This window comes from Perca fluviatilis, chromosome 20 (genome assembly GCF_010015445.1).
Source record: "Perca fluviatilis chromosome 20, GENO_Pfluv_1.0, whole genome shotgun sequence".
NCBI classification, from domain to species: Eukaryota; Metazoa; Chordata; class Actinopteri; order Perciformes; family Percidae; genus Perca; species Perca fluviatilis.
In genome coordinates this window covers 19923853-19941019 of record NC_053131.1, presented here as the reverse complement: position 1 = coordinate 19941019, position 17167 = coordinate 19923853, and the positions used below count along the sequence as shown (strand labels likewise).

General features: G+C 38.6%; 2 protein-coding genes across 2 annotated transcripts in view; both read left to right on the top strand.

Annotated features, from left to right (window-relative positions):
- The first annotated feature begins 682 nt into the window (after positions 1–682).
- Positions 683–13595, top strand: kif15 (kinesin family member 15). The gene is made up of 35 exons (XM_039786207.1): positions 683–981; positions 1238–1268; positions 1679–1865; positions 1958–2034; positions 2140–2177; positions 2273–2370; positions 2473–2652; positions 2913–3122; positions 3206–3331; positions 3738–3860; positions 4671–4818; positions 5631–5710; positions 6423–6632; positions 7054–7231; positions 7325–7466; positions 8000–8141; positions 8282–8449; positions 8530–8658; positions 8775–8880; positions 9012–9177; positions 9264–9414; positions 9518–9603; positions 9725–9803; positions 9900–9986; positions 10077–10181; positions 10340–10462; positions 10581–10727; positions 10833–10928; positions 11048–11212; positions 11472–11575; positions 11684–11750; positions 11839–11876; positions 11996–12128; positions 12695–12826; positions 12939–13595. The coding sequence occupies exons 1-35, from the start codon at positions 963–965 to the stop codon at positions 13011–13013; spliced, it is 4146 nt and encodes a 1381-aa protein (XP_039642141.1). The 5' UTR covers positions 683–962; the 3' UTR covers positions 13014–13595.
- A 563-nt stretch (positions 13596–14158) lies between these two features.
- tdrd9 (tudor domain containing 9) overlaps positions 14159–17167 on the top strand; it is a 38406-nt gene continuing 35397 nt past the window's right edge. The window contains exon 1 of the mRNA XM_039786201.1: positions 14159–14436. Coding sequence (XP_039642135.1) covers positions 14294–14436 — 143 coding nt within the window. The 5' untranslated portion in view covers positions 14159–14293. The remainder of the gene's footprint in view (positions 14437–17167) is intronic.

Sequence of the window (17167 nt, the reverse complement as noted above, 5' to 3'; positions counted from 1 at the left end):
AAGCAAAGTAGCAATAAAGGCTGGGAGACTTCTCTTTTTTTATTTCGAGCACCAGAGAAATGTCACATCAAAACAAATTTAAATCATGTTCAAAGAGACAAAAACAAGAAGTTTATTGCACTGCCATTACAGTATTTGGTTTAAATGTTATACTTTAAATACTAGTGATGATAGTGTTATTGTTGGTGTTGTGCTCCTTTGTGACTATGTTTTGTTGTGTATGTTATATTAAAACTGGAAAACACTGAGACAGTAAAGATGTATGTTACAAGTAAAGTTATGAGTCAGACACTGAGCAGTTTAGTATGTGCAAAACATATAACATAAAACTCTTGTGGGCAGTTGTTGAAACCTGAAATATTACAGATTTTTGTCAGTAATTTTTCTCCTCTGCATATATTAACTTTATTAGTAGTTGATGTACCACGTTATACTTTACAAATCAGTGATAAACTGTTCTATTGTGTATAAATAATTTTTTTACAGAATGTCTCTGGTTTGTGTATGTCCGTTTATCAACCTGGAGGAATGTCATAGACTGACTGTTGAAAAACCTATTTTGACCAATTAGGTACTATACAGCATAACTGGCTTCATGGCTCAAGCTCCTTTTTCCTCCTTTGTCAAAATTCTGATGTACAGGCTTATAGAGTTTGAAACGGTGTGAATTACCAAGTGTGTATTAGAAAATTGTGGATAAACAGCACTTTATCTTCAAAAAGAGACATTCAAATGTCACTGTAAACAACTAAATAAAGCCATGATGATGATACACTCTCTGGTACACTAGGTGGCGGTATGCACCTTTCACCCTGGTTTGTAGCGACATTAAACGAAGAAGAAGTATCACTTGGACCTGCCCGCCAATTTCGAAGGAAGTAAACAGCGTCGATTTATTTCGTCGACTCTGCTATGAAGAACGTTCATTTTACTACATAACGTCGAACATTTCTTTGTCAACAATGAATTCCATTGGGAAAGGTAACGTTACCGCACCAAACATTTGTTCGGCTATCAAACTTATATGCTAACTTATTGAAACTATAAATTACTATTATTGTGGTAACCTTAGCATCTAACGTTAGTTTAACGTTACCTAGCTAGCTGTGTGTTTAACTTACTATAACCTAGCTAACTGATACTAAAGTAAGTGTATATACACTATTTGTATACAGCTTTAAGAAAGCCAAACTTGCATCTAAACAAACGTTCTGATATCTTATAATTTTGTTTACAGGATCTGTCGATTCAACCCAACCTGCTGCCAGGTAATGTAGCTAGCTTTACCTTTTGAACGATTTGCTTGTTTCATCCAAACAAAAACCGACAACACTGACGTTACGCTACGTTAACGTTACGTGCTAGCGTTAACATTAAAGATACTATTGTCGATTGTCGTTTGTGGTACTCCTGGATCAGGGCTAATACCATGCATGTACGTTAACGTTACACTGAGTGAGGGATGTATGTGTGTGTTTTTGTCTAAGGTTATTGTGAGTTATTATTGAGTTTGAGGTTTTATTGATTTGACTGAGGAGCACAGCAACAATGGATTCACCATGTTCATGTCCTCCAAACTTAATGGACAGCTGTAGTAACAAACACTTGCCTACTTTTAATGGTGATGTTTAGTTTTTATGTTTTTACAAGTGGTAATGGTTTATTTCTGGTCCTACAGTAGTGACAGTGATTCCATCAAAGTTTTTGTGCGAGTACGACCTCTGACCCGGTGTAGTGGGCTGACCACAGATGGAGATCAGAAGCTGTGTCTCACAGTCACCTCACCCAACACCATTCGTCTGCTATCAAAACCAGAACCACGAACCTTTACTTATGATCATGTTGCTGACATGGAAACCTCTCAGGTTGGGAGCATACAGTTGTATCATCAATATACTGCTGATATGGATAATACTGGTCAGTGTGTGTGTGATCTTTATCTGTCATTCTTCAACAGGACTCTGTATTCTCCAGTGTGGCCAAGAATATTGTGGAGTCTTGCATGAATGGATACAATGGAACTATATTTGCCTAGTAAGTGGTCTTGATGTTACTTTAAAATATTTTATTGCACATGCGTTGTGCTTGATGTGCAGCACCCATACAATTCCTTATTTGATTCCTCTCTTGCTTCTTTAGCGGACAAACAGGCTCAGGGAAAACATTCACCATGCTTGGTGAGCATTCAACTTAATATTTACATTTTGTACTACAACTTCTTTAAGATCCAGCAACAGAATAATTGTGACACTTTTTTTCTCTCCTGCTCTAGGACCATCTGACTTGGACAACTTCACAGATGAGCTAAGGGGGGTTATTCCTCGAAGTTTTGAGTACCTGTTTTTTCTCATCAACAGAGAAGTGGAACAGGTGAGCTGTAACATTTCATCACCATGAAGATGTTTGTAAACCAATATTTCACTATTTTTTTTTTTAATGAAGTTGGTGCTTTTTTGTTCTTTTTCCCAAAAGTCTGGCCAGTCCAAGAGTTTCCTTTGTAAATGTTCATTTATAGAGATTTACAATGAACAAATTTATGACCTCCTGGATACAGCCTCAGCCAGCCTTTTCCTCAGGGAGAACATCAAGAAAGGTTTGTTTGTTGAGGGAGCCGTGGAGAAGTTTGTCAACTCGGCTGCTGAAGCCTACCAGGTATACATTCCTTGCTTGTTGTGACTCAGAAGATTATGCTAACATTCACGTCCAACTAGTTAGAGGGGATGAAACCTTTATATTACTTTATACCTTGTATCCAGTTTCATTATCATAATGTTAAAAAGTCTGTGTTTCCTTTATTGAGCAGTGTCAAATTAGAGTTGAGATCCCATTTAATTGATAATTATTTAGATGCAGGTGAAATCTTAAGAAATATACTGTGGAAGTGTACAGAATTTTGTTTTGAAACAACTTAGGTGCTATCTATGGGCTGGCGTAATCGACGAGTGGCCTCCACCTCCATGAACCGAGAATCTTCCAGATCTCACGCAGTGTTCACCATGACATTGGAATCTAAAGAGTCCGTCAATGAAGTGGTGAACATCCGAATGTCTCAGTTAAACCTGGTAGATCTGGCAGGGTCTGAGAGGCAGAAAGACACACACACAGAAGGTTCCAGGCTCAAGGTGAAGCTTCGTAATTCCGTCTCTAAGAGGTACTACGTTTGAGCTGTCTCTAACAGCTGTTGTCTACATTGCTTCTCTTTCAGGAGGCCAGCAGTATCAATCGCTCCCTCATGTGTCTCGGTCAGGTGATCATGGCACTGGTTGATGTGTCTAATGGAAAGAACCGCCACATCTGCTACAGAGATTCCAAACTAACCTTCTTGCTCAGGGTTAGTGATTATATATTAAATACAAAATACATCTTGGGTGTTGCTTTGGTGGAGAATGTGTTATGTTGCTGTCTATCGTTGTGGAGTCAAAATCACTGGAATTATGACCTATGTTCAGCGGCATGACTTAGATGCAATTACTCTGTAAAATACACATTTTCTTGTTGCCGTTTTTATACTGAAATTGCTATTGGAACGAGATTGTTGAATAAATAGTGGTGGCCATGAAACGAGGAAGTATCAAACTTGTGCACTTGATATTCAAGTACTGAATTTTGCTTCATTCATTTGTATTCCTGTGCTTTGGTAGAATATAACATTTTATAATACTACATTTAAAGATGTGATTGTACTTTATAATGTGAATAGATATTACGCGGTGTAACAGTTATTATTGTTATTTCAGGACTCTCTCGGAGGAAATGCAAAGACTTATATCATAGCCAATGTACATCCTGGTTCAAAGTGTTTTGGAGAAACGCTGTCCACCTTGCAGTTTGCTCAGAGAGCAAAGTTGATCAAGAACAAGGTATCTGTTATTTAAAGCGCCCATATTATGCTCATTTTCAGGTTCATAACTGTATTTTAAGGTTGTACCAGAATAGGTTTACATGGTTTAATTTTTAAAAAACACCATATTTTTGTTGTACTGCACAGCTCTCTCTCACTGCTGCAGATCCTCTTTTCACCTGGTTTCTGTTTTAGCTACAGAGTGAGACCTTTTTTCATCTTCTTCTTCTGTACTATCTTTGATTGCACTGCTACGCTCTAATATAATTTAGAAAAATAAAAAAACTAAGACAGTAAAAGAAGCCTGTTTCTCCAACTTTGGTCAGTTCCAAGGCAGGATTAGCTGGGAGACTTCTCAATGAGGGCACACATGTAAGTAGGTCTTTTGTAGATTATGGTGAACTTGTGTGTGTTGTAGCAGTGCTTTGCTATTGAGAACGACGTAGCATGCTAGCGTTAGCCGGCTAACGCTAGCATTAGCCGGCTAACGCTACGAGCTAACGGTTGTGGTTAGCCAGCTCATTTCGGACTGTGACGTCACAGTCCGAGGCCGATTTTGAACAGCTCACTAGGAGACTGAAAGCAGGACACATTCAGAAACCTGTATCTCACTCAAAACAGCATGGATGGATTTTTTTCAAAGTTTGTATGTGTGTGGAAGCACCAGAGACACAAAAGAACACCCCAAATCCCAGAAAAAGTGTTTTTTTCATAATATGGGCACTTTAAAACAACTCTATATTGTACCTTTGACCAAGTTCTGGTGAACACCAAGTTCTGAAAGAACACTTAATAATCTCATCCCTGTGCAATTATTGTGTTTTGCCAGGCCATTATCAATGAAGACACACAGGGAAATGTGAGGCAGTTACAAGCTGAGGTGAAAAAGCTGAAGGAGCAGCTTGCACAGGCTCTAACTTCTCAGGGAGGGGACTATGCCAGAGATGTAGCGCCAGGAGGACCTGAACTCCCCATAGGTAACAATACACTGAACAAATATATGTTAACCTTAACACCTTCAAAGTAGCATCTTCTTTAAACCATTTGCCCACATTCAACATGTAATACCCAAATGTATTAAATACAGTAATCCGGTTGTATTACATGCAAAGTTACGTTATGTTATGTTTTTAGGACTATACCAAATAGTTCAAAGCTTCGTTCATAACGTTGACATTTAAATTCTAAATCAACATTTGCATGCTGGACAGCCTTTTTTGTGTGTCCTTTTGAATGTCTATTTCTGTTTAAACACAGTATTTCTGCACAGTTGCAGATAAAGACTACACTAATATTATTAGTATTTGTTGAATTAGATTCCAGTGGTGGTTGCGTAGGATTGTTTCCCACCTGTGTGATCCAATTATTTTCAATAACTCCAGTTTGTTTCTGTCATAGCATAATGTTGCTATAAGCCTAAGGGCATGATTATTATTTCATTATTATTTTATGCCCTTATTGGATTAGCCTGCTGCCTACATGTATTTATGTTTATGAAACTGACGAGTTATATTCATTAAACAAAATTGATTTTAATAATAAAAAGACTGATGAATTACATTATTAAAATTGACAATATTTTTGATATCTTTCGAGGATTTATTTTTCAGGCGATGATGTCAATAAAAATTGACTACACATTTGAAAGCTTCATTTGTAAAACTCCAATAGAAGCTTCAAATGTAAAAAATAAATAAGACATTTGTTACAGCCCTACATGTTTTTAAACAGAAGTGTTCTGGTATGTTGCAAAGTTTAAATCAGCTTTTCTCATTACACCCATCCATAGAAATTCAACATGATGTCTCATATAAAGCAAAGTTTATGGCTGCTATTCGTCTTTGGAGGAAGCGAGAAGAAGAGAAGAGGGTATGGGAAATGTATTTTCTTTTGTTTGCATTGTCATTTTTTGGTGGAAATTATGCTGCTGTGAGGAAATACTTGTAATGCGTGTGCAGGTTCTGTAAAGATGAATGCCCACAAACCGTTTAAACGGTAAGCGAGGATTTTATTCACTTCATAATAGTTTGTCCTAGTTGGCGATACAGGTTAGAAATTGTAGAAATCACCTCAAAACAGTGGCATAGGTTTTAACACTGTGCTCCAGCTCCCCCTTAACACAAGAAAAGAATGACACATTTATTCAGGGCTCTAGAGTGCGACCAATTTGGTCGCAAATGCGACCAAAATTTGTAAGGGTGCGACTAAGATTTTTCCTAGGTTGCACCGGTGCACCTAACGTCCTCGCATCCACTGCCTCTCCACGAACTAAGCGATGTCGTTTATATCGATATGTTTAATGTTTAAATAGCATAGTATAAATAGCATATAAATAACATCATGCACATAACAAGATTTACACATACCATTAATGAAGCCTAAGTGCCCACGAGGAAGCAACTGCTCCACGCTGCCAGGTAATCAGTGTCCAACAAACATTACCCTCCAGCTGAGTTTGACGCTCCCTTATGCCGTCATCAGCAGCGTGCCCGGCTACCGTGATCGTAACCACACCTGTAGCGGCAGCGCCTCACATACTGTTGGCAAAGGGAAACTTACAGTAATGTTTAAAAACACTTAGGTGCTGCTCGAGAAAGTGGCTCAGCTTGAGGAGGCCTGGACCCAGAAAGACAAGTTCATCCATTCCAGCCGAATGATTGTCCGGTTTCGAGAGGACCACATCTATCGCCTTGAGAAAAAATTGAAGGCAGGCCAAGGCTTACTGTCAGACAAGGAGTCTCAGACGCTGATTGACCAGCTGAAAGAAGAGATCAAGGTCTTAAGAGATCAGGTACAAAATCTAATACAATTTAAACACTGCCTAACCCACTGACGATGACTGCATGTTACTGGCTCGACTCGACTTGCCTCGCCTACATTGATGTGGTACTATCTGCAGTGGATAATGAAATTGGGAAAAAGCACCTGGTACCAAAAGTGAGTCAAGTTGAGCCGAACCATGCAGCGGAAATGAGGCATGTGTGTATAATGTGTGGATACACGGCTACTGTGAAGAACTTATAGTTCAGCTGTACAAAACGTTTTTATGTTTACATTATTTATTTCCTCTAAAATCTAAGATGGGTTTCTTCATAATTGCTTACTCTGAAAGGCACAGTAGAGTTACATCAGATCCTCTGTATTAATTCTTTTCTTGAAATGCTGTATCTGTTCAACCCTGTTATTCCATGTACACAACTCTGCCCTATTAGGTTGAACATCACCCAAAAATGACTCGATATGCAGCGGAGAACTTCAGCCTCAGAGAGGAAAACCGTCAACTTCGTTCTCTTGAATCAGTGGTGAAAACTGAAGAGGCTGCAGTCCAGGTTGCTGCTGAGCTGGAAGAGGCCTTCCAGAGGGCTATGGAGACAGAAAGACTCACAGAGAGTAAGATAATTATCAGCTTCATCAGAGAAAAGGCCAAGTAAATGTATTATGCTTAATCTGTTTGCATGTCAATAAACTCATGTTGCTCCACAGCTGCAGCAGCTTCTTCAACCTCTGTGCCTGTAGATGCTCTCTCGGCAGCTACAATTGAGAAGCTGAAGGCTCAGCTGCTTCAGAAACAGTCCGACCTCACAGGTGCCTTTCAGGCCTTCGAAGAGTACAAAGAAACTACTAAGTAAGGAGGGTATTTAAATAGGAAAACCACTCTTAAACCAAATTCACATGGGCTTTATTCAGAAAAGCTTAGCAGATGTTTAGGAATAGCAAAAGAAATAATATTCCAATATCTTTTGCCTTCATGAAATCTGGTAGAGCACCTTCGTGAACACACAGTTTACATGGTTCTTTTAATCGACAGATTTCTTTTTCAATAACTGCTTTCTGTACAGTGAAATGAGGCAAAATGTATGTAGGAGTTAATACGGTTTTATAATTAGAAAAAGAAAGTTTCCTGACTTACACTTGGGCTGGTTAATTTGGAAAAACAATATCTTACTGTGTTTCATATATTTAATGATAATAGTATTACCCAGCTCTGATTTCTAGCTTCAGGAAGAAACTGATCACTAGAATATCTTTTTATTTATTTTTTAAAAAGTATCTTGTAATCTTAATGAAATATGCAATTTTAATGCAATGCCTTTACAGACTTATAAAGTAAGTTTTGCTGCGCTTAATGTGGTTTTTGAATGGTGCTTTGTGTTTTAGGAAACAGATGTCTCAACTGGAGTCTGACAAAAGATACCTTGACAAGTCCAACAGGCATTTGGAGAACATTTTGGAAGCCACAAACGCTTACAAAAAAAAGGAGGTCTCTGAGCTGAACAGAATTCACGTTGAAACTATAAAGGTGAGTGGATGTTGATTTGTATTCAGATTACTGTGAGCAAACCTCTCTATATTCAGTATATTTTCCTTCGTCTTGCAGATTCTCTAAAAAGCATTGTGAAAATGAATTATCTTTTATCCTTCAAATGTCTATTATACCAGATTCTCACCACGCCCACCAAAGCATACAACTTGCGGACCCGTCTCGTGCCTCTCTCTAGCCCGGACCACCTGAACGGGACACGCAATAGTGCAGACAACATTTGGACCGAGTCTCCTCCTTCGGACATGGCTGAAATGGCCTTGACTGAGGAACTCCGTCAAGTGCAGGTACACAAATGTGGATTATCCTGCAAATGTGTGTACAAAAAAATTGTTATTGTCTCATACGTTCTCTAATTTCTCAACAGGAGCAAGCTAGCCATGTCCAGACACAGTTTAATGAGGAGGAGCTAAAGAACAGCAAGCTGTTGCAGCAAATTGCAAAACTCGAGGAGCAGATCGCTGTGATTTCACAAGAGTCTGACCGCAAGGATGAGGTAGAATTTCCTCTTGTTCCTCATTTACAGTTCTTATCGAATTGAAATGTCATGTAAAAAGTATTGATGTGGGTTAACTTTTCCGTGTTCCTAATTGTTCTTTACACCTGATGCAGCTGCTTTCTTCTGAGCGAGCTAACCGGAACAGAGATCAGCTCAACCTGCAGGAAACTGTCCGCGAGCTGCAACAGAGCCTTCAGTCTGAACAGCAAGCCGCAGAAGGTGAGGATCTGGTGCTCCTCCTGTGTTGTTGTGTTTACCTGTTTGCTGGTGTTGAACTTGGAAGTTTCTGTGAGATGGGAGGTGGGGACAAGAGTACCAAGGTGATGACTCTTTCTTTACCCTCCTTTCAGTGCTGAGGAGTGAGATCCGTGATCTGCGCCTGGTGCTGCAGTCGTCCGATAAGGAGCTGGCCGCTGTGAGGAATGAGCTAAGCGATGGCCAGAGTCGGCAGCAGAGAGAAATGAGCCAGCTCTCTAACAGTCTGATCAGCACACAGCTCCAACTTGACAAAGTCCAGTAAGCATAAACTTAATACCTCTGCACTGTGGCACTTCTTGATCTGATGTGTTTCTGTGCCCACAACTACCATGTCTTCATTCCAGGCTGGAGTGGGAGCAGCTTCTGGAGCAGCATCGGACACTGCAGGATTCATTTGACCAGCTCCAAGCTGAGGCAAAGTTTGAGGCTGATCAGGCAAGACAGCAGCTGCAGGACAGGCAGCAGGAGACTGATGCACTGAAGACACAGCTCCTGGTTAGTGAACCCATAATCTCAACTATGGCCATTTTGTATCCTGAAATGTCGGCTGTGATCTCTTAACTGCCTGTATTTTCTATTCTTTTTTTCTGTTCTGTAGGAATTAAATAATTCTCTGCAGACTGAGCAAGACCACACAAGCACCCTGATCTCTCAGTTAAGAGAAAACAAAGACAGTACATCAAAGTGAGTGTGTCCACAGCTTTCTCTTTTCTTTTTTTTTCTTTTTTTTTTTAAGAGTTGCTTACAGTTTTCAACATTTAAAATAACTTTTAGTAACATGAGTGACCATGGTGTGTTCCTTCAGAGAACTTATTGAAACGGTGGAGCAGAATACACAGCTTAGAAAACAAGTCTCAGACCTGACCGTACAAAATCAACAACAGGTCAGTACTAAGAATAGCATGCATGTTTGAAAATGAAATTATAACCGTAATTGCATCTTAAAAGCTAAATCGGGTTGTCTGATTTCTGTTTTGAAGGCATCCAAAATTGGTGCCCTTGACCAAAATGTAAACTCTGCCAACGAAACGATAAAAGGCTTAGAGCAGAAGATTGAACAGGACAAAGTAAGTGAATATTTCTCTCAGTTATTATCCTGCAAATACAATTCCAGTGTTTTGGCTACCATTCTGAATCCCACCTGTGCATTTGAACAGGATGTTGTTTTAGATCTGATAAACCAAACCAGAGACCTCCGCAATGAGCTGAGCCAGAAGGACCAGACCATTACCGACCTGTCAGGAGAAATCAAAGACATCACAGTATGTGACTCCTCCATCTATTTCACCCTTTATTTGTCTTAAATAACTTCTTGTTTGCTGTAGTTAACTTTACTCTACCGCCTCATACTGTAGATATGTTTGTTTGAATCAGTTAGGGCATTTTTATTATAATAATAATAATGTCATTGCTCTTCCAGGTTAAGAACAATGCTGCCTGCCTTGAAAGGGAGGATATCCGGGAGCAAAACTCTAAGATGCAGGCAGAGATCTGTGAACTGAAAGAAACTTTAGCTAGGCAGCTAGCATCCGACAGAATAGAGGTAAGTTTGATCATGTTAAACAACTCTGTCCATACATTTTTGTATGATTATTTTGTAGATATAATGTCTGTCTGTCTGTCTGTCTGTCTGTCTGTCTGTCTGTCTGTCTGTCCCTCAGGTGGAGGTGTTGCAGGACGAGGTTGTCTATGCCACTGAGGAGGTTGAGAGACTCACTAAGGTCTTGGATGAGCAGAACAGCCTCCTCCAAGCATCTCAAGAGCAAACCGCCCAAAAGGACATCATGATACAGAATCTACAGCAGAAGGTGAAGTTTTTTTATAATCTTCAACACTGAGCAAATGAATAACCAGTATGGTCAAATAAATCCTTAAGGACAACATTTTATTAAAATTACTCACTTTTCTACCAGGTGCAACAACAGCAAGAAGCCGTTGAAAGAACTATCAGAAATGGAAGTTTCAAACCACACCTTGAGCTGACAGTCACACCTAAATCATTACCTCGGGTAAGCCTTGTCTGTGGTTTATTTGCTCTTAAATTATGCATTCACAAATAAGACGTGTGGTGTGTTTTTCGCAGTAAGAAATGCAACAATAATCTAATCTTTTAGTTCTGTCTCTCAAGACACCCTGCACTCCAGGTAGTTTCCACAGGGACCTGAACCAGGTGCTAGAGAGCCAGGAGAGGGAGCTGGAGAATCGACGCTCCTCCATGATGACCATGGAGGTTCTTTTAACGGAGCTGAACGCTGAGAGGGCTGCTAAGAACCAGGAGATCCAAAGGCTTAAGGTATATCTTTGTGCAAAAGTCAAATGAATCTATAGGCGCTCATCACTGGACGAACACATTCATTCAGTATGGTTACAGTACACTCTTCTAGTTTAGTATCTTCATTTTTTAATACAATTTAAAAAAGGTTTCAAACAATGCATTATTATTTAGGCCTATTTATTTTGAGTAAATGCAATGACATACATTTTCATGGCCTTTAGATGTCAATGGACTTCAAAGTCCATTAATATTTATAATGTGATTTCACTGTCCTCAGATGCAGCTGACGGAGAAAGATAAGGTTCAAATTGAGATCCAGACTTTACTTGACCAGTTTTACACCAAGCAGAGCCAGCAGATGCATAATGGAAAAAATAATGGGTTGAGTTTATTCTTCCAGTCATTCAGCCACTATCCTAAAAATACATATCGTATCATCCATTGTTGATTGCATATATAAGATTAATAATGTTGTCTTGTAATTTTCAGGGAGGAGTTGAATGAAGCCATCAACCAAACCATACTTAAAGAGCTACAAGAGGAGAGATCAGAGAAGGTTTGTATTTTTATTTTTCTGCTGATTGCTTTTTTTTTATGTATTGAATAATCAATTTATAATGTGTTTCTCTTTCATTCATTAACAGAGCAAAATAATGCAGACGTTGTCTGACACTCAAAAAACGTAAGGACTTGTGGTTAAGTTAAATAAATGAATCAACGTTTTGTCATTGCATGTTATTCTGGTCCTTCATGAATGCTTGACATTTGACAAGTTCTGTCTATCTTTGTGCTGTGGATTAGACTGCAAGCGCAGGAGTTGATGTTGGCCCAGTCTCAAACCTGTGTTCAGGAGCTGACCAATGAGCTCAGGAACCGCTGTCTAGAGTTGAGAGAGCTGAGCCAGAGGATACAGGATGAGGAGAGACTAATCCAGGTCAGAGGAGCGGAGTAGATGAGAATACTTTTCGCCTAAGAAAGCATTTTGCTATGATGTAGCTTTCAAGGATGATGAAATGGACTCCTGGCAACATAGCCAGTATCTGAAATTTGGTATACATACTATACTACTGTGGAACTGCTAATGAGTTCCTGTTTGGGTTTGGTCAATGATCTTTTACTTTGGAAGATAGTATGATTACGAGAACAAGGTGACACAATGTAATGAGCATGATACTAGATAGTCTGCCATCTTTAATGGGCCGACAATGTGGACAGTTGCAGATTTCACCATGAGACTTTTTTGATGAGGACATTTCAGGCCCATGTGGCGGCCGTGTTTAGTTATACTCTGACATTTTTGTGTGACACTAAAATTCAAAATGATTGGTCTTAAGGTGACCTGCATGAATAACTGCCAAACGTAACACTGATAATAACTGCTTAGGGCTGCAACTTATTTTTTTATTTTTAGATGAAATGTTTAGTGTATAAATATTAGAAAATGGTGAAATGATGCCTGTTATTTCCTCAAACCTTGTCAAACCGTTGCCATAATAACAGGAAAACGAGGTTCTCCGTAAGCAGAATGTTCAGCTGTCGGAGGAGAATGGAAAACTTGTGGGGCATAAAAACCACAAACAGAGGATTGAATATCTGGTGAAGCTGAAAAAGGACAACACCAAGCTTCAAGAGGTAACTAACATTTCTGCTATCCTCAAAGGATATTTCTCTTTGGTCATGTACATACTGTCAACACATCACATCAATCAACTTTGAATTTTTTTCAATTTATTTTGTTTTAAAGGAAAATGAAAAGCTCAGAACAGAGATGATCTTAATACGAGACAGCGGTGGATGTCCGCCTCTGGAGATGACATAAATCCCTGATTGTTTAATTGTTTGAAAGGAGGTGAATTTGCATCTTTCCCAGTGAAACAATATATGTATATTTTATGGTTTCAAGTACAAAGACATTGTGATTCATGATTGTTGTTCTTTTTTCATTCAGGGAATGTGCATACATGATTTTGCTTATGACTTGTTCATAATATTACACCTCTTACAAAGTTTTGCCTGGAGGCATACTGTACTACCATACTTTACCTTTACATTGATCTGCTATTAAAGCAGCATGGACAGACAAACTGTGACGACTGTAGTCCAGCTCCATCCGTCTGTTTGGTTTCTTTGGATGTGCATTAGTACGCCTAGGAAAATTGTTCTCAGACTACATTGAAGTTACAACAATGCTAAATATAATCTTAATGTGAAAACTGAACATTTGTGTTCATACTTATTTAGGTGCCTATGTCTCGTGCTGTGATTGCTGACTGACCATATGAGTTGTATCCATGGTAAATGGTTTGTTGTATTTTACCCATCATAGGTGAGGTGTATAGCCAATGTCTTTTAGCATAATGAACTTTTCCTTTTTTTTAAATAATTAAACCTTTTTTTCATATTTTGTGGTATTGTTTTCTGAAAAATGTTATCAGTGATGGGAAGTACATTTACTCAAGTGCAGTACTGAAATTTTGCAGTAATTCTGCTTTATTTCCATTTTCCACTTTGTTAGTCCACTAGATTTTATATACAAATACGATCGGTTTATAACATATACTGCATTGTTCTAGATTAACCTGCCCAACACTATATGAAATATTTTAATAGTTAATTTGCTCCACCTCAGCCAACTATAACACTAAAGTACTGCTTGCATAATACATCAATAATAATTATGATCCAGTCATATAATAATATAAAATGGATAGGGGCCATTTTGCAAAATGAGTACATTTACTTTAGATTCTGTTGCTATTACTTCTAATTATATTTTGAATGCAGGGCTTTTACTTGTATACTTTTATCGTGGGGTACTTCTAATTTCCTAAGTAAATTATTCGGATACTTCCAACAATCTATAGTTACATATGCTGTATATAAAAGCGGTGTTCAGTTTCACTTTTTTTCGCAATTTGTAGTCCAACCGCCAGGGGGCGTTGTAAAACGTATTCCTCCCTTCACTTGCACGTTGGTTGTCTCACGCACTTGAACCCTCGTCGTAGCAGTTCTCTTAATACATCCATGGTCTATGGTCGTAGCTAGCTGGAAGGAGAGACTCGATTGAAAAAAAATGCAATACTTGTAACCACCTACAACATGAAGAAAGTGTTTACCGCAGAACAAATTTCGGATTGGTTCACCTCGGGGACGACGTTTGCTAACATTAAACTCACAGAAGAGGTGGTTGAAAGAAATATCGATGAACCATCGTCGAAAGAGACCAGGGAGGAAAAACCGAGGTAAAGTTAGCTGGCTAGCATGAGCCTCATGCTAGCTAGCATCCTTGGATCCTAAGTTACCTGACCTGTTCCACTTAACTGTTAGACTAAATATTTCAGGCTATAGGTGTCGCTTCCTCTATCGTAGCCACAAACCCTGACTGGTTAAGCTTTTTGGAGAAAAAAATAATACTGAACATAAATGTTTGACGATGGTTGCCGAGTTTTAGCTAACTTCGAGTTTTAGCTAACTTCGTGTAAATCGCTAACTGAATCTATCTTAAACTGGGGAAGAGGGTAACGGTAACTAGCTAAATTATATAACGTTAGTTGAGATATCTTAACTCTAACCAGCATTTTATATAATGTTAGCTTCATAATAGCAGAAAATATAGGAGTGTGTCTGTAATAGAGGAAAGCTGACACAGCTCGACAGTATTAACCGAAAGACCTGACTAAAAGTGTAAATTAGGTTTCCAACATCATGATCGGTTAACTACTTTACAGTAATGCTTAAATATCAACTTAGTTGTGAAACTGATATGACATTTGGGTGTTTTTGTATGTTATTTTTAAATACTGCCCACAATCTTAAAACAGTCAATATTGCCAAAGCTACGTTTTCAGTGATTGTCACCAAAATGAACGCATGATAAAGGGTTTGAGGGCTGTATCCTGGCGTCCCTACACTACCAGGAATTTAGAAAGCATGTATTTCCCCAAATATCTAAAACTCCCAAATTACCAAAAAATGAAATACTGAGGACATGACCTCAGTGTCAAACCTGGGGGTCACAGGATGATTAACACGTTAGGAGATGACAAAAAAATCTACTACACATGTTTATTTTTTCAGAGTTTGTAATTATCTCTTTTTTTATTGTCAAATACTTCATAGTAAAAACAAAGTTTACCTGTTTTTACAGTTTTTACCTGTTTAGAGCTGTTCAGATCAAACAATTTAAAGGGGAACATCACTCTTTGGTTTATTTGTCCGAAGCTCCTAGACATTTTCAGCCTGTTCAGCCTGTGACGAGCAGTTGCAAGTAGACATTGCTTCACTTTAAAGACTCACAAGCCACAAAGGCTGGCACCCATTGGCTCTTAGGACATCACTCACACCACCTGACAATACAACTTTGAAATATATGCCCAACTGTACAAAGTCTAATTCAGGTTTATTATCAGGACTACAGAAAACCAGTCAGTCTGTTAAGTAGGGATAAAAAAGCAGGTGACAAACTATTGTAATGAAACAGTATAATACAGTGTACACTTAGCCTAATGCCATGTTCACATTTTTGGTCTCAAGCCAGGATATTAGGAAAGCTCCGATTGACTGACCGCTGGTCATTATCAGTCGATATTTACTAAAATCGGGGTGATCAGGTGCTCTGCATTAATCTCTTCTAGCTGCCTATAAACTACTACACGCATAGTTAAACACTTGGTCAAGAGCAACAACTACATGACTGTGCCTGAATGCCTGTTCATGTGAAGTCCTCCTGCGTTTGCCTCCCACCCACCTTATTGGCCTGGAGCCGCACGTTGTTATTAACTACAAACAAAACAATAGTTGAAGAGTTGTCACCCAGCAGAGCGTTGCGGGTTGAAGCTCAGAGCGGAGAGTGCGGAAAAAAATGTTGAAAAGGTGGCACCCAAACGCCAGATTGTAACACAAGCAACGATAACTAGTCGTTTTGGTGCCTATTCTTAACTGTTATTGCCGTGTGATGTTCACTTAATCACCATAGAGTGTGTGTGTGATAGTGTTCTTTTATTTCTATAGGATATTCTGGTAGCGCTGCGGGGACTTTGGAGAACCGGGGCTTCTGCCTCTCAAAAGCTCACGGAAATCTTTTTAACTGACCATTGTCGATCTGAAATGAAGACAGATTCAGCAACTGCATAGCCTATTTGTCGCATACAATATTTTCAAAAACACAATTCGGTGAACTATTTTCGTAAAATAAGACATCGTATTCCAAACGAGCTACCATGATGGTCTGTTTTGAAATCTGGGAGCAGACGCGTTATTATGAATTAGGGCTGGGAAAAAAATCTATTTGATTTAAAAATCGAGTTGGTAGGTCAAATTGATTCATATTTTCAAAAAATCGATTATTTTAGATTTTTTTTAATCCAAATACAGTATAAATAATTTGGATGTTTAACAATCTTTGTTGCACACTGCACAGTGACTTTTCACTTAGAGAAAGGGTTTGCCTTTGCAATTTTGTTTATGTTGATGCACTTTAATTAAATACAATAATATATATTTTTAAAATATAGTTACAGTTCGCAGTTATTTTGTTTTAAATGGAAGGGGGGGGAAATCGAATCGTAAATCGAGTTTTTTATAAAAAAAATTGTGAATGTGAATTGTCAATTATGAATCCCACTTGGTTTCTTGCAGAGCGAGCGGTTGGTGCATAGGAGAGTTTAAGTTTAGTAGTGAAGATATCAAGTGAATATAGAGCACATGGATATATATAATAATAATGGTACAGCAGTTTTGTGCACTGTAAGTTGTAGCAGGAAAAGTTAACACCAGTTTTCCTGTGCGTTCTTGACTTTGAACGTGATTCACCAGAAGAAAATAAACAAATGCGTACTCTTCTACTTGCAATGGGAAAGGAATCCATCTATCATTAGCAGATTTTCCCTTTCAAAAACTTGTTTATATGCACACATTTTTGGTAGGAAAAAAAGAAGGGATTTAAGAAACAAGACTGACTACTCTTTAAGAGTA